Source organism: Vulpes vulpes, chromosome 4, assembly GCF_048418805.1.
Source record: "Vulpes vulpes isolate BD-2025 chromosome 4, VulVul3, whole genome shotgun sequence".
In the NCBI taxonomy this organism is placed as follows: domain Eukaryota; kingdom Metazoa; phylum Chordata; class Mammalia; order Carnivora; family Canidae; genus Vulpes; species Vulpes vulpes.
The window spans coordinates 116,782,091-116,804,365 of NC_132783.1; the positions used below are offsets into that span (position 1 = coordinate 116,782,091).

At 46.9% G+C, this 22,275-nt stretch overlaps 1 protein-coding gene and 1 non-coding gene across 7 annotated transcripts in view; one reads left to right on the forward strand and one right to left on the reverse strand.

The window, feature by feature from the left end:
* Window positions 1-232: 232 nt before the first annotated feature.
* On the reverse strand, window positions 233-334 carry LOC112929129 (U6 spliceosomal RNA). The gene has a single exon (XR_003236879.1). It is a non-coding gene; the product is annotated as a U6 spliceosomal RNA (small nuclear RNA).
* Window positions 335-11,363: 11,029 nt separating this feature from the next.
* ANXA6 (annexin A6) overlaps window positions 11,364-22,275 on the forward strand; it is a 48,717-nt gene continuing 37,805 nt past the window's right edge. The window contains exons 1-2 of one of the 6 annotated variants that reach the window (XM_026008320.2): window positions 11,364-11,587; window positions 22,067-22,107. In XM_026008320.2, the coding sequence (XP_025864105.1) occupies window positions 22,093-22,107 (15 nt within the window). In that variant the 5' untranslated portion in view covers window positions 11,364-11,587; window positions 22,067-22,092. Of the gene's footprint in view, window positions 11,726-22,066; window positions 22,108-22,275 lie in introns of all 6 variants that reach the window. The other 5 variants (XM_026008339.2, XM_026008329.2, XM_072756798.1 and 2 more) reach the window with 5 other exon arrangements.

A 22,275-nucleotide genomic window follows, 5' to 3' on the forward strand; every position in this document is an offset into this window, starting at 1 on the left:
GGGGTCACTGAAGGTCACAGGAGGGTTATGAGGGGGCCTGAAGGACAGGACTGTTTGAGGACAGAGCAGGTGAATGTGGCCTGGGAGGGGATGGGGCTCGAACAGGACTTAAATGGGGGGCATTACCACAGGTGGGGTTGTGCAAATCTGCAGGCAGCCACCCACTTCTGCAGAGCCCTCAGATAAGAATGGCTAAAAAAAAGGGAAAAAAAAGAATGGCTTAGCATTAAAAAAATATATCTGGAACCTTCATAAATTTCTGTGTCATCCTTGCGCCACACTAGTGTTCTCTGTATGCTTCCAATTTTAGTGGATGTGCTGCCTAAGGGAGCACTTACCATTTTTAAATGCTTAAAAACCTATATTTGGTGACACAGGAAAATGATATAAAATTCCAATTTCAGTGTCCATAAATAAAGCAGTATTGGAAAGAGGCCACACTCATGGGAGTCCATACTGTCTGGGGCTGCTCTTACACTACAACTGCCAGATGGAGCGGCTGCCACAGAGACTCACGGCCCACAGAGCCTGAAATATTTACCGGCCAGTCCTCAGCAGAAAATGTTTGTCAACTCTTGCTGTAAAGGTTGGTGTTTCTAAAAAATAATTTTATTGAAGCAAAGAATATGTAAATAAAATTCATTTTCAAGAAAAATTACAGATGAAGCTTAAGTTCCTTTTGACACCCTGACCGCCACCCCCACCCCCACCCCGCACCCCCGTTTCCTCAGAGGTCACTACCTGGGTATGTGTTCTTCTAGATCTCTGCCTGCATTTTAGAAGTCTAGGTGTGTATCCATAGAGAAATAAATGATTGTTTTGTGAATTTTTTTTCTGTAGATAATTTCAGACCGTGCATAGTTTTTTTTTTTTTTAAGATGTTATTTATTCATTCATGAGAGACACAGAGAGAGAGGCAGAGACACAGGCAGAGGGAGAAGCAGGCTCCATGCAGGGAGCCCGATGGGGGACTCAATCCCAGGACTCTGGGATCATGACCTGAGCCGAAGGCAGAGGCTCAACCACTGAGCCACCCACGGGGCCTATAGTTTCCTTAAACTTGCTTTAAAAACAAAAACAACAACAAAAAAACCTCAACAATGTTCCCTGGCTCCCTAATAGAGACCTACCTTTATACTTTTTAAAGTGCTACATAATATTCTATGGCTTTATTATTCCCCTACCAAAGGACACATAGTGTGTTTCCTTTTTGCTACTGGAAACAATGCTGCAAAGAGCAAGAAGGAGTGGTTCAATGCTCAACTAGCTGTATGTCCTTGAAGATTTAACACTTGTTAAATGAAAGAATGGGACTCCACACAGCCACCCACGGGAGCGGATGCGTGTTTGTGACTCAGGAAACACCAGCAGGCAAGTCCCTCCCACGTAGCCGGTAGCCTTAAGCCTCCTGCTCTTCTGCAGAGTTTGGTGTACCGTCCAACTATTGGTTGTAAGCAGGTAGGAAGCCTCCTGGCTTCTGGTTGAAACAGGATTCCCTCGTACAAACTCCATGGTCATTCTTGGAAGGTAGTGTGGGAGGGTGGGAACTAGCAGAGAATGGGGAGCCTGGGAGCTTGGGCCCCGTTCTCACCTTGCCACTTGCTGTGTGACCTTGAGCAGCCTCTTCTCTTTGGGCTTCAGATTCCCCAGCTATTTAAGGAGGAGGTGGGACACTGAGAGGAGCCGGAGGGATCTGAGAGGTGATGGTGTAGTGCTCTTAAGGCAGATGCTGGGAGCTAAGGAGGGCACCTTGTTGAATCCATGTTTTCTCTGATTGTTCCCCAGTGGAGAGATTGCACAGAGAGTATCCATGCAGCCCAGCCCAGCCCATGGCCCTGGAGAATGTCCATGGAGCCCAAGGTCCTGGGCCTGGACTGTGAGCTATTACATGCTCCTGGAGCACCCTGTTCCCCTCCAACCCACAACACTTATCACAGTTTGTTGTTCACAGGAATTTGTATGATTGAGTCATAAATGTCCATCTCCCACCCTCTAGGGGGTGAACTCTGTGAAAGCTGGGGCCAGGCCTATATTGCTCACCCTTTATCCCAGTCCCCTAGCACAGTGCCTAATACTTTGTGGGCATTAGACAAACATCTGCTGAATGAATAAATGAGCTGCTCCAGCCTGGTTTCAACAACACAGACATAGCCTTCTCTTTAACCCATAGGCTCCCAAAGAGACAAATAAAGAGTGGGGAGCAGAGGGGCTGGGGTACAGACAGTCCAGACAACATCTTGGAATTAGAAAGGTCACTCTCTTCTTGGGTGTCAGCCTTCAGGTGGGCTGGGGGTGGGAGGTGGGCTGTGTCTGGAATAGTAGACCTTGGGAATAAATACTCAGGGAAGCTTTGTATTCATTCATTCATTTATTTCATTTATCAAATATTTACTGAGAATCTACTTTACCAAGCAATAGAGACATGAAGAAGACAGATATTAGCCAAAATCACAAAAATAAATATCTAATCACCAACGAGGACACTGTCATGATAGGGAAGAACAGGATCCTAGGAGAGCCTATGGGGAGGGGTGTGTAAAGAGCACTGGAGAAAGGATCAGGAAGGAATTTCTGAAGAAGTGCTATTTAAGGAGAAACCCACAAGAATAGTAAGTTTCTCCCAGGCTTACAAGAAGAGCTTTAATTCCACGGAAATGGAATGTTTCAATAGTTTTGAGTGAGTCATGGGATCTTGGAATCCTAGATAGAGAATCTCAGAGTTATAAAATCCTAATCTCACAGAATCCCGAAACAAGCACTTAGAGATTTTCAACAGTAAATGGAACCTTCGACCTGAATGTTAGAGACCAGAGTCTTCAACATATAAGAACAAAGAGAATCTTAGGAGGTAGTTTATTCCCATCCCCTTCTCTCTACTATTTGTACAGATAGTAACAGAACAAAACAAAAGTGCATGATCGTAGAACCCAACCAGAACTCTCACCTCTTATTATTAATAAATTAGGACCCTATCCATTTAATAAATAATAAAAATAATAGCAACAATGCTTTTTTTTTTGCAACAATGCTTATATTTATTGTCTCAATGCTAGATGCTAATTGCTAAGTGATTTATATCATTACCTCAGTGAATTGCAACATCAAACTCGTGTGGTAGGTAATCTATAAAACTCGTGTATTATAACTAAGAAAACAGAATCTCAGGGGGAATAAAAATGGTTAATGACCCAGCTATCATGTGGTGGAACCGGAACCCTGGTTCTTTGCTAGGGCTTTCTTTGCTCATTTGCTTTTTAATTTAAAGACTGTGCTCTAAAGCATAGTGCTATGCAGCTTTTTCTAATTACAGCTGCTTTCAGGCCCTTTTCACAGTGACCCAAGACTTCCTGCAACTTCTCCCTTAGGGGTCAAGGTAATCCCTTGGCCCGACTTTGCTGTGGGGTGATGAGCTGCCCGGAAGGTCTATAGTACACTCTCACGTCAAAGGAGCCTTCTGAAGACCTAAAAGTACTGTTAAACCTAAAAGAAGTGAGTCTGTTAACGGGATCCAAGAAACAGCATGGCATCAGGAAACAGTTCCCATCTTAGGGTAGGCACTAAATAGCTATGTTATGCCGGCTTTAGCAATGGAGCTTCCCTGGCTTCCAGGTCAGGTCTTTTGGGTGCGATTATAGTGCCTGCTCTGTCCACCTCAGTTGTGGAGACATAATGTGTGCAAACATGCTTTGTGATTTATGAAATCTATGTAAGCATTCTAAGGTTCAGTGGTTTCTACCTTGTGCATGAGAGTGTGGATTGCTCTCTCAATGGAGGGGAGGGGGAGCAATTTGGAAATATTAGGAGCCTCTAAAAATATTCATTACTCTTTCATCTGGAATTCAAATTTTAGGAAACAATCTACAAAGCCATGCTGAAAAATTCAGAATCAACTTAAATGTCCAAGATGATTAGATAAATAAATTATATTACCATATAATAGAATTTGGCATAGTTATTCTCAGTGTTTCAGAGTATTTAATCACATAAAATAGTGTTCACAACAAATTAAGGTGTATCAAGGATAGAACAATATTTACAGTAAGTTCCAGGTTTTTGCAAATAAAGGTATACATGTGTGGCACATAAGTGCTCTCCATCAGTGTTGCTGTTATAATCATTGCTGTTGTTGTTATATAATTTTAAAAATGATGTTAATCATAGTGTTGATGTAGGCTACCTTTAGATTGTAGGATTATGGCTTTAAATTATTTCATCTTTTGATTATATATATGTATATATATATTTAAATTTTTGTTTATTTGAGAGAGACATAGAGAGAGAGCATGAATGAAGAGAGGGAGCCCGATGCGGGGCTTGATCCCAGGACCCTGAAATCATGACCTGAACCAAAGGCAGATACTTAACCGACTGAGCCACCCAGGTGCCCTCATCTTTTGATTATCTATAATGAACACCCAATATTTTTACAACAAGAGAAACAACAAAAGTCATTAGAAAAGCGGTTCTGTGATTTTTTTAAGCCAATTTTTGTTTGCATGCTATTTCTCCATTTCTCCACCTTCGAAGTGACCTGCCTGCCCCAAAACGAAGCATCCTCACATCACTGAGACTCTATGGCTGAAAATAATCCGCTTCATGTCAAGTGGTTAGAAACTCTCTTTCCCACAGAGAGGAGCAACCCCCAAGTCTTTCAAAGGAATACCAGGCACTGAGACAGGCCTTCCTTGTGGAGGAAGAGGGGCTTCCTGGAGGTCCTATGAACATTATTACCCCAGGGCTCCTTCCTTTAGTGAACTTAAACTGAGACCCCCCTCTGGGACAGCACACAGGGAGCACCTGTCCTGATGGAGGCCGGCAGAACTGGCATCGGCCAGCAGGTGGCAGTATCTGACCACTCCCAGCTTCTCCAGAGCCCAGCCCCCAGATCTTGAACTTTTCTCCTCTGAAATTAGAGAGACAAGGAGGGGAGAGAGTCTGGAATCCCAGTCCATTGTTCTGCCCACATCTCCACATCACATTGTCTCTCTTACATACACTTTGGAAGGGCCACTCTATGTAGGAAGGGGCTTGGAACAGCACCAAAAAGATGAAGTCATCTTAGTAGGTTTCCGTCCCATATTTGCCTCCTTCCAGGCTTTGTGTCCACCAGCCAGTGAGGTTGTGTGACATACGCTTACTTGCTACTCCACAGCCCCTGGATGTTTATGTTGTTTCCTTTCTGTGGCTAAAAGTAAGGTGTGGGACCTCAAAAGCTCTGTCTGTATTTCAAATTATTTTCTTAGGACTGATTCTCAGAAATGAGATGTTCAGTCAAAGAAAATGAACAATCTATTAGCCTTTTTTCTGCAGCTCAGAGAATAAGGGCCCAGGCCCAGCAGTCAAGGGGGCCAGGCTTTCAATCCTGTTTCACTCATCTGGGCTGACTTTGGGCAAACACCATATTTTCTCTGAACTTCAGTCATCTTTACTGCAAATTAAGGATATGAACAGCCCCTACACTTGTACACTAGATCCCATTCTCTCCCCAAATATCGCTCCCATCTCTTTCCATTTCTTTATCTGATCAATCCCACCAGCTCACAAATATGCTGTGATGTCACCAATCTTTTTTTTTTTTTTTTAGATTTTATTTTTTCATGAGAGATACACAGAGAGAAACAGAAACACAAGCGGAGGGAGAAGCAGGCTCCCTGCAGGGAGCCCGATGCAGGACCCAATCCCAGGACCCTAGGATCACGACCTGAGCCAAAGGCAGATGCTCAACCACTGAGCCACTTACCCAGGCACTCCTGATGTCACCAATCTTAAATCAATAAACAAACCAAAACCCTCCTCTTGATCCCCACACCCCCAACCAGGAATGACCCATTTTCTTTACTTGCTTTTACAGCAAAACTCCTGAAATAAGTAGTTGACACTTGTTCTCCTAAGCCTGTTCCTATAAGGTCATTGCTCTCAACACTTCACTGAGTCAGCTCTTCACAGGATACGTGGATCTTCATATCACTAAATACAACGATAGATTCTTGGGACTTGTCCTACTGGACCTAAGGGCAGCAAAGAGCTGACCACTCTCTCCTCATTCAAACACTTTTTTCCACTTGGTTTCCAAAACACCACACTCTTGGGTTTCCTTGCACATCACTGCAAGTTCTTTCCCAGTCACCTTTGCTGGGTTCTTCTCCTCTTTAAGTTTTTAATTTAAGTAATCTCTACACCCAACATGGAGCTTGAATTCATGACCCCAAGATCAAGAGTTGCTCTTCCAACTGAGTTAGCTGGGCACCCCTTTTCTTTCTGAATCTTTTTTTTTAAAGTAGGATCCTTGCCCATCGTGAAACTTGAACTCATGACTCTGAGATCAAGACCCTGAGATCAAGAATTGAACTGAGACCAAGAGTCAGATGCCTAACCAACTGAGCCACCCAGGCGCCTCTTTTCTGACTCTTAATAAAAGAGTGACCCATAGTTCTCTTTTCTTTTGATGAACTCATCACTTTCTATGGCCTTGAATAGTAGTTATATGCATGTGACTTTCAAATATGTATCCCCAGCCCTGACCTCTTTCTTGAATGCCAGATTTGTGTATACAGCTGCCTCTTTGACATCTCCTCTTGGATATCTAATAGAAATCTTAAACAAACTGGTTGAAAATGGAAGTCAGTCTTTTTCCCACTTTCACTCCTCAAATTTCTCCTTCTGAAATTTTGTTCATCACCGTTCATAGTAACTCCATTCTCCAGGGGCTCAGACCAAGATCCTTGAAGTCATTCTTGACTCCTCTCTTTTTCTCTCACCTTATAACCAATCCTTTATGGAAATCATGTTAATTTTACCTTGAAGTATATCCAGCCTTTAACCACTTCTCACTGACTCCATTTATGCCACTCTGGCTAAGCTACCAGCATCTCTCATCCAGATTACTACAAAAGCCTCCTAACAGAGCTCCAGCTTCTACTCTTGCTCCCCACTAGTATTCAGTATTCTTGACACAGAAATATATCATTTCCAGAATATATAAAGAGCTCAGACAACTCAATTTAAAGATGGGAAAAGGAAAAAAGACTAAATTGGGTGAAGGACTTGAATAGACATTTCTTCAGTGAGGATGTATGTACAAATGGCCAATAAACCCATGGAAAGATATTTAACATCACTAGTCATTAGAGGAATGCAAATCAAAATCATGAGATTGGTATCTACCAAAAAGAGAAAAGAAAAAATTCAGCTATACTTCAATTATAAAAATAGAACACAAAACCACATAATACCATTTCACACTGACTAGAATGGCATTAAAAACAAAAAGTACGGTGCACCTGGACGGCTCAGTGGTTGAGTGTCTGCCTTTGGCTCAGGTCGTGATCCCAGGGTCCTGGGATTGAGTCCCACAGCACGCTTCCCACAGGGAGCCTGCCTCTCCCTCTGCCTATGTCTCTGCCTCTCTCTCTCTGTCTCTCATGAATAAATAAATAAAATCTTTTTTAAAACACACACACACACACACACACACACACACACAGAACAGAAAATGGCAAGTATTGCCAAGCACATGGAGAAGCCTGTGCATTGCTGGTGGGAATATTAAATGGTGCAGCTGCTGTAGAAACAGATCAGCAGTTCCTCAAACGATTAAATATAGAATTACCACATGAACTAGCAATTCTACCCTTAGAAAATATGTAAGAGAACTGAAAAGAAGTACTCACACCAGTATTTGTACACAGTATTGTACACAGTATTTGTACACACAGTATAGCAGCACTGTTCATGATGGCCAGAAAGAGGAAACAACCTAAATGTCCATCAGCTGATGAATGGATAAGCAAAAGGTGATATATACGTACAATAAAATATTATTCAGCCATAAAAAGAATAAAGTATGAACACGTGAGGCAGCACAGAGGAATTCAAAACCATTGTCACCATGGTTAATTTTACATGTCAACTTGACTGGGCTAAGGGGTGCCCAAAGAGCTAATAGAACATCACTTCTGGGTGTGTCTGTGATGGTGAGCAATTGATTCACTGAGAGATTAGCATTTGGTGCAGTACATTAAGGAACTGCCCTCACCAGTGTGGTTGGGCATCATGCAATCCATCGAGGGCCAAATGAAACAAATGGCAAAGAAAGGGCAAATTCAGCTTTCTCTCTTCTTGAGCTGGGATGTCTATCTTTTCCTGCCCTCAGACCACCCCTTCCCATCCCTATTCTCAGGTATGCAAATTCTTTTTTTTTTTTAAGATTTTATTTATTTATTCATGAGAGACACACAGAGAAAGGCAGAGACATAGGCAGAGGGAGAAGCAGGCTCCTTGTGGGAAGCCTGATATGGGACTCGATCCTAGGACCCTGGGATCACGACCTGAGCCAAAGGCAGACACTCAACCAGTAAGCCACCCAGGCATCCCAAGGCCTACAGATTCTAACTGAATCACACCACTGGCTTTCCTCGTTCTCCAATTTGCAGACAGCAAATTATGGGACTTCTCAGTCTCTGTAACTTCCTGGGCCATTCCTATTATAAATCTCCTCCTATATATATCTATTTCTGTCTACCTATTGGTTCTATTCCTCTGGAGAACCCTAATACAATTATGCTAAGTGAAAGGAACCAGAGAGGAAAGGCCCCACATAGTACCATTCCATTTATATGATACATTCAGAATAGGCAAATCCATAGAGGCAGAAAGCAAATCAGTGGTTTCCAGGGGGCTGGAGAGGGGGAGAATGGAGTGTAGTTGCTTCATGGGTTCGAATTTTCTTTTAAGGGAATATGGAACTATGGTTTGGAACAATGCAGAGGTAGTGGTTAGATAAAAATGTACATGTATTAAAAGTCACTAAATTGTTCACTTTAAAAGGGCTAATTTTATGTTATGTGAATTTTGCCCCCAAAGAAAGAAGAAAACAAATGTCACATCCCTCCTCTACTCAGCACTCTGCACCAGCTCCCCAAATGCCTCAGCGTGAAAGATTAAGTCCTTCCAACAGCTCACAAGCCCCCTCCCTCATCCCCATTTGATTGGGTCCCTCCTAATCTCTGTTCTCCTGGTTTTCTCCCTCCTTCTCACTCCACTGCAGCCACACTGGCCTCCCTGCCGTTTCTGGAACATCCCAGGCCTATGCCTACCTTCAAACATTTGCTCCAACTGTTTCCTCTGACTGAGATGCTCTTCCTCCAGCTTGGCTACCTTCCTTACCTACAGGATCTTATCCTGAAGATTATCTTAACTTTCTTTGGGGGGCCTCAGTGGCAGATTTATTGGCACTGATTTAGAAATTCCTGACTGGTTAATATTACCTTTCTGGGGGAGGTTGAAACAGATTAAGTATTAATTCCCAAGACCCAGTTTGTGAATTCAGTCTCAATGACACTATTTTGGGCAGATGGTTTTATTTTTAACAGATGTCATCATAAGGTAATTATGTTAATTTCTCCTTGGTCTCCTATGAGATTCCATTCATCTTTCTGGTCACAAATTAACATCACTCTCATTTGGATGCCTAGGTTGGGCTGCTGTAGGCCAGTGTTGCACTTTATCGATCACAACTGCCCAAACTTTATTTTGACAATGACCTAAGCTTCTGTCTTCTGTAAGAGTGAATGCTCCCTGTGAACAGGTCAGGGCCCCACTTCCTATATGCTCACTTCAGTCTCCCAGCTCAGCATCTGGCATGCAGCAGGTACTCCATAAATTTTGTTGGGGGAATGAATACATTGGGAAGGAAAAAATTCCCTGGCCCTTCAAGATCCTTCTAGCTGGATGAAGACTCAAATTAACATGAGGCAGATCAACAGGAGAATATCTAATTTACTTTCATACTAATCCACACAGACATGGAAATTCCAAGGACACTGTGGCAACGTGACACTTATATGAGCTAAGGAGTGGAGTAGGGGTTTGAGAAAGACCATTAGCAGGAAGGTAAGAGATGGCTGGAGAAAAAGTTTGCCTTGTTATGAAGATAGGTTTCTTAGATAAATTGGAATGTCCTGTTAAAAGTTCTCTTCTTGGGCAGCCCAGGTGGCTTAGCGGTTTAGCGCTGCCTTCAGTCCAGGGCCTGATCCTGGAGACCCGGAATGGAGTCCCACATCGGGCTCTCTGCATGGAGCCTGCTTCTCTCTCTGCCTGCATCTCTGCCTCTCTCTCTCTGTGTCTCTCATGAATAAATAAATAAAATCTTTAAAAAAAAAAAGTTCTCTTCTTGGGTGCCTGGGTCTCAGTCAGTTGAGTATCTAACTCTTGGTTTTGGCACAGATCATGATCTTGATAGTCCTGGGATCTGCCCTGAGTCAGTCTCCATGCTCAGTGGGGAGTCTGCTTGAGGATTCTTTCCCTCTCCTCTGCTCCTCCCCCTACTCATGCAAGCTCTTGCTTTCTCTCTCTTTAATAAATAAATAAATCCTAAAAAAAAAAAAAAAAGTCTCTTCTTGGTACAGTCTCTTTCCAATGTAAATTTAGGCAGTTGCGGGGGGGGGGGGGGGGGAATAAAGAGCTTTTCCTGAATCTGTTGGGTACAGATTGCTTTTAACTCAAAATAATCTTCATGCCAAAGTGGTTCATCTTGGAGCAGCCTGCCCTTAGCCCCTACAAATAGATGAAAGAATATACTTTCCAGCCAGGTCTTCTTGTGGGAGGTTTAGAGGATTCTGACCTAGTGACAGATTGAGGACAACCCTCTGCAAAGGCCTTATCATTATCTTTTGGATGAGCAAATTGAAAATCAAAGTCCTGTCCATGCAAACTCAGCAGGTGAATAGCAACCCAGGGTTGCCATCAGTCTATCTTTTCACCAAAGCAGAACTTCTAAGGAGGTGTAGGGGTTGGGAGATACTACTGACCTCTCTACTGCAGGATCACCTCCTCCAGGAAGTCTTTACAAGTATCTGGGGGGACAATCATTCTGTTTCCTTTGGATTCCCAAATAGTTTATCGTGTTCTGTGTTCTAGGCGTTTTCCACACCGCTCTGGATTTTAACTGCTGGTCTCTTTGCCTTTCCTCTTAACCACACACTCCGCAGAGCCGAGCTCAAATGAGCATCCCTCTGGAGCCACTAGGCCCAGGTTCAAGTCCCAGCTCTACAAGTTACTAGCTGTGCCACGTTGGTCAAATAACTGGACGTCTCTGGGCTCTCCTGCTCCAGAAAGTGGGTAAGTAATGTCACCAGCCTGATGGGGCTATTGGGGAATGTAATCTGATCAACCAGATACAGGGCTTGGCCTCAATTCTGTCAAGCCTCAATGTTCTGTTTCTCAACGAAGCTTTGGCGAGTGGTCGGGGTCTGGGGGGAAACGTCCAGATGAGGGAAGCCCTGACGTCCGGCCCTGAGCGCCCCACGACCTTGGCCGACGCCCCCACCTCCTCTAGGTCTGAGCACCGGCGCGGGCGCTCCCGCGGGGCCCCTCGGGCTGGTGACATTCTAAGATTCCGGGAGCGAATGAACTTGCGGGCTGGGGGGGAGGAGGCAAGGCGGGGCGAGCCCGATTGGCCTCGGCGCGCCACGTGTCGGGCCCCGCGCCGCCGGCTGTCCTCGGCCCGCCCCGCGCTGCGGCTAACGGGCTCCCACCCCGCGAGCTGCGTCCCCGCCGCCGCCGGTCGCGACAGGAAGCCTCCAGCGCGGTGAGTGGCTCGAGGTCAGCGAGGAGATGGCCTCGGGGAGCCCCTCGCCCGGGGGCTGCAGGGGCGCGCGGGCGCGGTGAACGCCCAGTCATCGCCGAGCCGTGCCTCCCGCGGGACTCCGGGGAGGGGCGCGGGCAGGTGGGGCGCGGGCAGGTGGGGCGCGGGCAGGTGGGGCGCGGGCAGGTGGGGCGCGGGGCCGGTAAGCCGAGAGGGTCGCGGGCTGAATGTGCCTGGGGGAGCACAGTGGAGCCAATCTAGGGGGGCGCAAAGCGGAGGCGAAGGCGCTCTGGCTGGGGGAGGGCAGGAGAGGGGAGGGGAGGGCGGACTCTGCGCGGTGTGGTCCCGCCGGGAGTGGTCCCGGGGCTGGGGGCGCTGGGGCCCAGGCAGCGCTGGATGCTGGCGGTGCTTTGCGGGGGAGGTCGGGGTCTGGGGAGGCTTAGCAGACCTGGGGTTGGGGGCAGCCGGACGGGGGTCTGCGGACCCGCAGGGCAGGGTGTGGCCGGGGCCTGAAGACGGAGGCTGTAGGAAGAGGCGGCCGGACCCTCCAGCCGCTTGTGAAGTGGATTGGGTGTGTTGTTGCGGGGGAGGGGGGCTCTCGGCGTGCAGACCAGTGGGTGACTGGCTTGTCTGTTCACTCCCTAGGGACCCTCGGGGTGCCCTTTGGACCACTGCTGCCCTAAAGGCGACTTGCAACCAGGCCCTAAGGGCAGACGCCCCACCCTTCTTGCCTTCCGGAAGCCCAGTTTGGGCCTTCCCAAAGCTTAGGGCCTCAGCTAACTCCCAAAATCCCAGCATGGGACTGAAATACCCTGAATCCAATCCCAACTCCACCATCAACTCTCACTGTGACCTTGAATCGGTCACTTTCCCTCTCTGAGCCTCAATTTACTTCTCCAAGTCCAGCACTCACAAACCAGCCCCTCTGGGGGGACATGATGGCTATCCTTAAAATTGATTTATCTGTCAGCTGCAAGGAATGGTGACAAATTTGAGAAGTCTTGATTAGGCCTGGGAAGTCTGACCTAACCTTCAGACTCTGTCTGAAGGGGTGGGGGGGTGGGATCCTTTGGGAAGAGAATCCAGCCTTTGCTTTCTTCCTACCCCTCCTTTTCTCTAAACCCCCGTGGGTCTTCCCTGACAATTCCAAATTTGGAAATATGGCTCCGGGGTTGCTGAAAGGACTCTGGTTTCCTCAGCCTGCCATTTTTACTCACTTCCCCCTCCTGCCCCACCCAAAGCACACCTGAAATTGCTGGCCCCACTGACCCAGAAGGGATATCCTGTCCTGCTTTGCCCTTCCAGGTGAATGACCAGCCCAGCTGCAGCTTCCACAGACCCTGCCCTTCCGGCTGGCAGGCCCTGTGTCCTGCAGAGGTCACTGGCCTGCGGGTGCGTGCAAAGCAGGGTTACAGTTCCAGGAGCTGGAGGGGTCCTTGGGCAGGGTCCTTCCCTCTCTGAATTAGTTAGCTGTCTGTTGCAAAGGCTGCTGAACTAGCTGCCACTTCTGGCGCTGGTATTCTAGGATCCACTGTTGTAAGACAGGATTCTGGGAGTTGGGTGGGGCTGGGGAGGGAGGCCCAAGCCTGCATCCCCCTCTGCAGCTGTGACAGTCACTCATCCATCTTCCTTTGCCTTCCACCCTTTGTTCCCAAGGCACTGGCTGCTTGGATTCAGAAAATATTTGTGGTTTCTGGTTTAGGGCCATAGCTCTTGCTGGGGCAGAATGTGGATACCAATGTGCAGAGTAGGGGGCCGTCCTTGGGAAGTACAGGACCTTGCCTATTGGAGCTGACCCTGGGAAGGGGTGGGGGATGTTCCGCAGTGTTGGGTAGCTGCCAGCATCTGGAGCATCTGCACTGCAGCACCCAGCAGGAGCCTTGGGCCACTAAGCCTTTACCCTGCCTCTGAGCAGCTGGGCCCCCCGGGCAGGCCTAACCTCTAGGCCTTAGTCCCTTCCTCTCTAGAGGGGTAAGAGATGTGTCCATGGCACCCCACTGTGAACTGGGTTGGGGCTGCCTAACTCTTTATGTTGCATTTTTTTTTTCTAGAATTTTCTGGGGAGGCCCAATAGTATCACTTAGCCTCACCCCACCCAGCTTCTCCAAGATATTTCCTGGGTGGAGACAAAGTGCAGGATGTGGTCTATACCCTGATTTCTGAGCATGCAAGTCCGGGTCTTGTCCGTACCCCCACCACCCCCACAACGGAGGAGAGGAAGTCTTTGTTGAGGGTGGAGGGACCCTTATGTTTATAAACTTCTCAGCTTGGAATCCAGCTACACTGCATTTCCTTCTCTCCTGAGACTGAGAAGCTCCCCCAGAGAGTAGCAAAGGAGGAATGACTGTCTTTGGGTTCTCTGAGCCTCATTGCCCATCTGTAAAGTGAGGATGAGGTTGATACCTCATGAGATTTTAAGATGGCAGATGTGAGAGAGCTTGCAAACTGTAGAGTGTTATGCACAGAGAAGCAGATGCTACCGTTGGCGTCTCGGAAGGTTGTGGTATTTGAGGAAGCAGGTGACCCAAGCCTCAGGTTCCTCATCTGAAAAATTGAGAGTCCTGGTACTTCTCAAACGATAATAAAATCATCACCTCTCTTATTTATTGAACCCTTCCAACTCGCCAGGCCCTTGCTGAACCCCTTGATATATTGGATGCTGCTTCCATGCCCATTTTGCAGATGTGGAAAGTCAGCCCTCAAAAGTTTAGCGAAGAAACACTACTAAATACACATAGTGTTTCTGCTGTGTCAGGGCCACTTCTAAGCTCTAAGGTGTGTCTTCTTTTCATCCTCACCATGGCCTCTTCTGAGGCACTATTTTTGTCCTGTTTTACATACAAGGCTAAGTACTTGCCCAAGACCACACAGCTCTTAAAGAGCAGAGGCTGCAGCTTCTGTCTGTTAGACACTATACTTCTCTCTCACACAAAAGTGAACTGAACTGGGATTCAAACCCAGGCCCATAATTCCAAACCTGGGGCAGCCTGATGATCTCCTGGGGCCTTGCCCAGCCGAGATCAATGATTCTGGGTCAGGAAAGGCAAAGACACTGCTCTCTAAGAAACTCGAGTGTCTTGAGCTGGAGGGGGGGGTGCCCAGGCACAGGGCCAGGAATTGCATTTACCCCAGCTTCATCAAAGCCTGGCTTCATCAAAAGCTAGCTCCTGGAGGACCGTGGGGCTGGTCCTGGTGTCTTCCTGGGGGCTGGGGAAGGAGCTATCAGGAAAAGGGGATGGGAAGGATCATGAACTTATTCCCTGGGGGGCCTCTGAAGTTGGGTGCACTCATCCTGGGAGGCACTAAGATGATTTTCTGGGGTACAGGAGGAAACTCTAGGGCTCTTATTACATATGCTTTTAATTTCATGCTTATAAAATATATTTTTATGATAAATACTCAGTTTTTTTCCTTTTGTTACAGTGGTATATAGGATCCAAAAAAATGACAGATTACTGCACTAGATTGCCAACTTTGTGTGGGTGGGAGACTCATCTGTTTCTTTTTTATTCTACCCTCATCTCCTGCCAATAAACATACTCAATTTTTTTTAAATGAGCCCCTTAATCACTAACTTTCTTTATCATATTGGGTAAATTATATCAAGTTATTTCCTCTCGTGGCTATATAATGAGGAATAAAGCACAGTTTCAAGCCCCATACGCTGGATGTCCTTTTATTGTATGATTTTTTCCCCCAAGGGGGTCACTAAAGAAGCATTAAAACAGCTCAGTGCATTTCACCCAACAATCCTTATGAGCCGTACCCTGTGGTAAGGGGGTGCAGCAAAGAATCAGACACAGTGGGGATCCCTGGGTGGCTCAGCAGTTTAGCGCCTGCCTTCAGCCCAGGACGTGATCCTGGAGTCCTGGGATCGAGTCCTGCATCAGGCTCCCTGCATAGAGCCTGCTTCTCCCCCTGACTGTGTCTCTCATGAATAAATAAATAAAATCTTTAAAAATTTTAAAAAGAATCAGACACAGTAATTTTTAAGAAACAGTAAAGTCATGATTCAAAAGATATAAAAATGACCATGTGCAAAAGATTTTATTCAATTCACATACTAATGAGGACAGGCAGATGTTATAGCCAGCTTGAAAGAGAATCAGTAGACACTTTTATTAAAAGGAATGTACAGGGCAGCCCGGGTGGCTCAGTAGTTTAGCGCCGCCTTCAGCCCAGGGCCTGATCCTGCAGACCCAGGATCGATCCCAAGATCCCATGTCAGGCTTCCTGCATGGAGCCTGTTTCTCCCTCTGCCTGTGTCTCTGTCTCTGTCTCTGTCTCTGTCTCTGTCTCTGTCTCTGTCTCTCTCTCCAATGAATAAATAAATAAAATCTTAAATTAAAAAAAAGGAATGTACAAATGGAGGCAAACTGGTTTTTCTGGTGGAAGGGGAGGGAAATTCATTGGACCTTTACCAAATAGAACAGTATGAGCATGTCTGTAAGAATTATTTTGCGCTGCCACCATTTACCTACAAATTACTGAGCTATAAAATTGCTCAGACTGGAATCATAACCCGGAGACTTTGAAGTAGAGATTTTTTTTCCTAGAGTACCTTGGAGGCAAGCAGCCTCCAACTACTCGAGGAATGGTAAATCCACAATGGTTGAATCCAAACCAGTCAAATGTAGGTGGTTTCTGAATACTGTAGGGGTTCAAAGAAGAGAGAAATCCCTCTTGGATTCCTGGAAGAGTTGAAAGAATCACCTAGGAAAATTTTTAAAAATTACCAAAGCTCAGGCCTCACCCCAGAACTGATTAATCAGAATCTCTGGGGGTTGACTTTATGCTTTGGTAAATTAGAAAAACTTCCCAGGTGAGGTTAATGAAGTCAGAATTGAAAAGCGCTGGTTTTGATGCTAGAAGGTTGAGTAGAAAATGCTGGTGGAAGAGGTTCTTGGCTTAGTGGGGAAAGGATGTGGTGATGGACGAAGAGGGAAGAGGAGAAGACAGATAAATCAGAAAGGATGTTGTGGGTCTTGAATGCTGAGCTGAGAGAGCCTGCTTTGAAGAGGGTCACTGGGGCCAAGGGGGTAAGCAGTGACACAGCTCAACTTAGAGTCCCCCGGGTTCTCCTGGGGCACAGAGGTCTGGGTGAGTTTTTGCATGACCTTCCATGTTATTTTTTGATTTTTCTCAGATTGCCTTCCCCACACATATCTGGTTTCACTCCCTTCCACTCAGCATCTCTTCCCTCCCTGAAAGCATATGCTCTTTTCCTCCAAAGTGTGCAAGGTACCTTTTGAGGACAGACATGCTTTTTTCTTATGCTGGTGTTTCTCTTCTGTCTGACATCCCCTCTCCTCTCCAACTGCTTCATTCCATGACGTTCAGACTCGCGATTGTGCCTGTCTGTCAGCCTGAACCTCTAACATGTGTCTTTAACTTTATATACATATCACAAATGCAGCAGGAAAGGACAAGGTAAAAGAACATTTAGAAAACTAATATTTTTGTCCTGCACCCTGATGGCTTATTGTGCCTAGTACCCCTCTAACGGTGACTGTCATGACAGAAGCCATCACTTATTAAACATTTAACATGATCCTGGCCATGCTGAGTATTTTACCTGCCTTAGCTCATTAAATTTTCACACACACACACACAAACACAAACAAACAAAAAAAAACCAACCTTATGAGGTTAGCATTTCCCAGATAAGGAAACTGAGTCAGAGAGAAAACTTTGCCCTAGGTCATGAACTAGGAATTTTCTGGAATGTCTGCATTTGAACTCAGGCCATGACTGCAAAGCCTCCGTTCTTTATTATGGTGCCACACTGCCTCTCTTGTAAATATTTGGGTTTATCATAATAAAAGCTACGATTTCTTGAGCCTTTACTTCGGAATAGGCACTGGGTTGGGGCTCTTCCTCTGCTGTTTTGTTTATTTTTCAGTACTTGGAGATAATTTCGATGTGCATTTTGTAGATGTGGAAACTGAGATTCAATGAAGGTAATTTTACCTAAATCACGCGCTGGGGGCAGAGCTGTGACTCCCAGCTAGGTCCGACCTCAAAGCCCATGCCTCTGGCGTGATTTGGACAAGACCCTTTCCCTGTCTAGGTGTTGGTTTCCCCAACTCTTGCACTTGAGCAGTGGCAAGCCACAAGTCCTGCCAGCTCTGGTGTGTTCTGTACCCTAGCGCCTTCCTTCTGGCATCAGATGGAGCTCCCAAAGGGGAGGTAGGGAAACATCGTTGCTTTCAGGGTAAAGAACTAAAGAGAGGCTGGCCACAGTAGCACAGAGCCACTAGGACATTCTACCCTAGAATGGATTCTGGAATGATCAGCCACGATGAGCCCTCATGGATGCCCAGATCAGGAGAGGTTCAGGGTTCTTGGGAGGAGAGAGGCACAAGTGCAGAGGGGCCATGCCTGCCAGTCTTGAGAAGCTATTTCAGTCGGGGCAGGGAATAAAACTTACATATTGGGTAAGGGGGAGGTTTGGGGGAGAGAGAAGAATCCTGTGACCTGGGGGGAGAACCCTCCTGGGGCTGATGTTTTGAGGTTCTCCCGTGAAAATCCTGGGAGATTATGCATTCCTGGTTGGAATCTATAAAAGCCTTTCTCATCCACTCTGATTTTCCCAAAGACGGTGTGCTATTATCCCCATTTTATAGATGAAGAAACAGGTCCAGAGAGGGAACCTGACTTGTCGGAGGTTACAGACAGATTGGAAACCAGACGTAGGTGTTTTTCTTTGGCCTCTTCCTTGTGTCCTGTTGCAGCCACGGTCCACGGTTGTGTGTGGGGCTTTCGACCTGGGACTCAGAGGCACAGATACCGGCTGTTGTCTGGGCCTTGGCCAGCCACTTATCCTCTCCAAAATGCCTTTACCTCGAGGAGAAAATGAGGGGCCGGAAGTGGTGGATGGTTAAGAGTCCTCTGGGATTCTGAAACATTGTATATAAAACACTGATTCAACCAATTCTGGGTTGCTCTGGGAGGGGTCAGAGACCCTTGTAAAGGCAGGGTAAATGGCACCTCTGTGATTAGCTCCAGTGCTTCCCTGAGCCCGCAGAGAAGGGGCTCCTGGAGATGCCCACCCCTCCCCACAACTGCAATCTCAACATCTAGTTCTGGAAGAAGTTTGCTTTCTGTGTATACACCAACCTGCACTCACATGAAGCGCATGTAAACTGTTCTCTGAGCTGGGAATGTTTTCCCAAAGACTGGGAGGCCCTTCCTCTAAGCCGTCTCTCCTTGGAAAGGGGCTCTCATCCAGATGGCCCTGGGCTGCAGCCAGCAGCTGAAGTTTCCAGCGACAAGGCCAAGGGAAAACGCTTCCAGACTGGAGGTACAGGTGACAGGCCTGAGCCCTCCCTGCCCAGCAGACTTCCTGGGCCTCTTTTGGTCCCTGTTTCTATGCTGGCCTTGGGGGATCCTTCACACCCCCTGCCCACACCGTGCCCCAGGCTGGGAAACCCAGGAGCTCACTCAAATGTTCACACACGGCACCCCCCATCCCCGGCTGGGGGAATTTCCACTTCCTGGTGAGAGTTGCATGTTGGTACATTGGCACAGAGGGGCCCCTGGTTGTCAGGGAAACACCGGGGTTTCCTCAAGCTCTGCTAGGGTTGCGGGCAGATTGCTGCCATCCTCTGCTGTTCATCCCCAGGCCCCACCTCCTGCCTGTCTGCTGACCAGTTTGGGGGACTCATGATCAGGCCCTGGGGATCCGGGCAAACTCGACACAGCACTGTCAGAACTTCCACCGGCACAGCGAATGCCTGGCCTCCTCATGCGCTCTGCCCTTGACATAAGTTAATGTCTCAGCCCCTGACAGCCCTACAAGGCAGGAAAGGGAAAGGCCCAGTTTTGTACTTGAGATAACCTAGAACTCAGAGATGAGCAATGTGTCCGAGGTCACGTAGCTAATAAGTAACAAAACCTTATTTGTTTTTTTTTTTTTTTGATGACTTATTTTTAATTTTAATTTTAATTTTTGTATATTTTTTATTGGAGTTCGACTTGCCAACATATAGTGTAACACCCAGTACTCATCCCATCAAGTGCCCCCCTCAGTGCCTGTCACCCAGTCACCCCAACCCCCCGCCCACCTCCCCTTCCACTACCCCTTGTTCGTTTCTCAGAGTTAGGAGTCTCTCATGTTCTGTTCCCTTCTCTGATAATTCCCACTCATTTTCTCTCCTTTCCACTTTAATCCCTTTCACTTTTTTTAATATTCCCCGTATGAGGGCAGCCCGGGTGGCTCAGTGGTTTAGCGCCACTTTCAGCCCAGGGCCTGATCCTGGAGATCCGGGATTGAGTCCCATGTCGGCTCCCGGCATGGAGCCTGCTTCTCCCTCTGCCTGTGTCTCTGCCTTTCTCTCTGTCTCTCTCTCTCTCTCTCTCTCTCTCTCTCTGTGTGTGTCTCTCATGAATAAATAAGTAAAATCTTTAAAATATGTATATATATTCTCCGTATGAGTGAAGCCATGTGATGATTGTCCTCCGATTGACTTACTTCACTCAGCGTAATACCCTCCAGTGTGGTCTGTGTATACAATGGAATATTCCTCAGCCATTAGAAACGACAAATACCCACCATTTGCTTCGATGTGGATAGAACAGAACAAACCTATTTGAATCTACTTCTGTCCATCTGACCCTCCCCGCCCAAACCTGTGTTTTCCTTACTGTGTCCCACTGTCTCCAGTGACCCCAGAATGAGAGCAGGATTACAGACTGAGGACTAGAGCTGGTTTTCCCTAAATTGTTGCTGGTTTGGGGTTTGTTTTTTTTTGTTTGTTTTTTGTTTGTTTGTTTTGGTGGTGTGGTATGTGGTGGACTGGAAAGCACTGAGGGAATGTCACCCTGGTTTCTACTCTTCTAGTTCTACTCTTTGTAACTATTGCTGAGTAAGTCTGATAGACTTCCTTATTCTTACTTTTCTTGCTTTTAAAAAGTAGTACACAGGGATCCCTGAGTGGCTCAGCGGTTTAGCGCCTGCCTTTGGCCCAGGGCATGATCCTGGGGACCCAGGATCGAGTCCCACGTCAGGCTCCTTGCATGGAGCCTGCTTCTCCCTCTGCCTGGGTCACTGCCTCTCTCTGTCTCTCATGAATGAATAAATAAAATCTTAAAAAAAAAAAAAAAGTAGTACACAGACATGGCTCAGAAAGATCCAACGAGGGCACCTGGCTGGCTCACTGGTTGAGTGTCTGCCTTTGGCTCAGGGCGTGATCCCGGGATTCTGGGATCGAGTCCCACATCTGGTTCCCCGCAGGGAGCCTGCTTTTCCCTTTGCCTATGTCTCTTCTTCTCTGTCTGTGTCTCTCATAAATAAATAAAATCTTTAAAAAACAAAAAAAGAAAGAAAGATCCAATGATACAGTCCTGACTGAAATGGAAAGCACAGGCCCTTCTTTCTCCTCTTGTCCCAGGAAAATTGCTTCAGTTCCATCTTTGCCTTCCTGCTGAGAGTGCTCACCAGCCTGCCCTGGCCCCCCTTTCTCTTCCCCTTTCCAAGGCAGTTACAGCGCTTTTTTCATTTCTTTCTAGGTGTAAGACATTTTTGTTTATTTTTTCACTCTATCTCCTACACTCCCTTGGATAAGATCATGTGTCCAGTTTGTCCTTAAAGAAGGAGAAAAATCCAGCGTCTTTACAGTGGCTCATGCCCTGATCCGCTGCCTCCATTCCCTGCTGCCACATTAGCCACACTGAGTCCCCTCGACTGCACTGCCCTAGGTGTCCACATGGCTCATGTCATCCTCTGACCATTTTGCCTGGGCTCCTTGTCACTGTCTCCCGACCAGGCATTATGTTTTCTCCTTTTTTGCCATGTGCATTTTTATTCTTTCCCAGTATGGAGTCAGCTGCAGAAAAGCAGGGTTTTAACAATCTCTTTTATTAGAGCAGTTGCTCAAGAAAGGCTCACTGACTTACATGGGAACCACAGCCCTTCAGACATTTGCAGCAGGTGGCCCAGAGCCCTTTGAGCATTCTCATCTGCAGAACGTGAAACCCTGGCTTCTTGAACCATTCCTGGTGACTTAGACATAGGGTATGCATGGTGCAGATAGCTTAGACTCTGGAATCTGGACTTTGTTGTATTCATTTTTAAGCTGTGTGACTTTGAGTAAATTACGCAACCTCCCTGACTCCTCATCCTCCATTCCCTCCTATGTGGAAGGGGAGAATCTGATGCTGGGAAGGATCACCATGAGGATTAAGTGGGACATCTGGGAAAGTGCCCTGTATGGCCTGGAGAAGTGGTGTGTGCTCAGAGGTCATGCCCTATCTCCCTTTCCCATCCTGGTGTGAGTGTCTGGACACAGGCCAGTCTACTCAGTGTATTATGAAAAGTGCGACTGGCCCCAAGGCAGGTCTGTATGTAATTTAACCCAAAGGGCTAGGGGCAGCTGGAATACAGCAGGGGGAGCATACTTCCCTTAGGAAGCAAGAAGGGTGAAGAAATTGAGGGAAAGCATGGAGGTGACCAGATCTCATGGGTCTCTTTCTTCTCCACAGTGTTACCTGCTGCAGAACCTGATACCATGGCCAAACCACAGGTAAGGAGCATCCCGCCTCCTGAAGGCTCTTCTCTGCCTTTCCTGGGCTCCCAGAGTCCCTAGGCCCATTCTGCAGATCCCTGGTGCCTTCATCTAAAAAGGAGCAGGAGAGGTTCTCAGGCTTTGCTTGATCCCATTACAAGTCACATCCTTTTCAGTTGCAAGTGA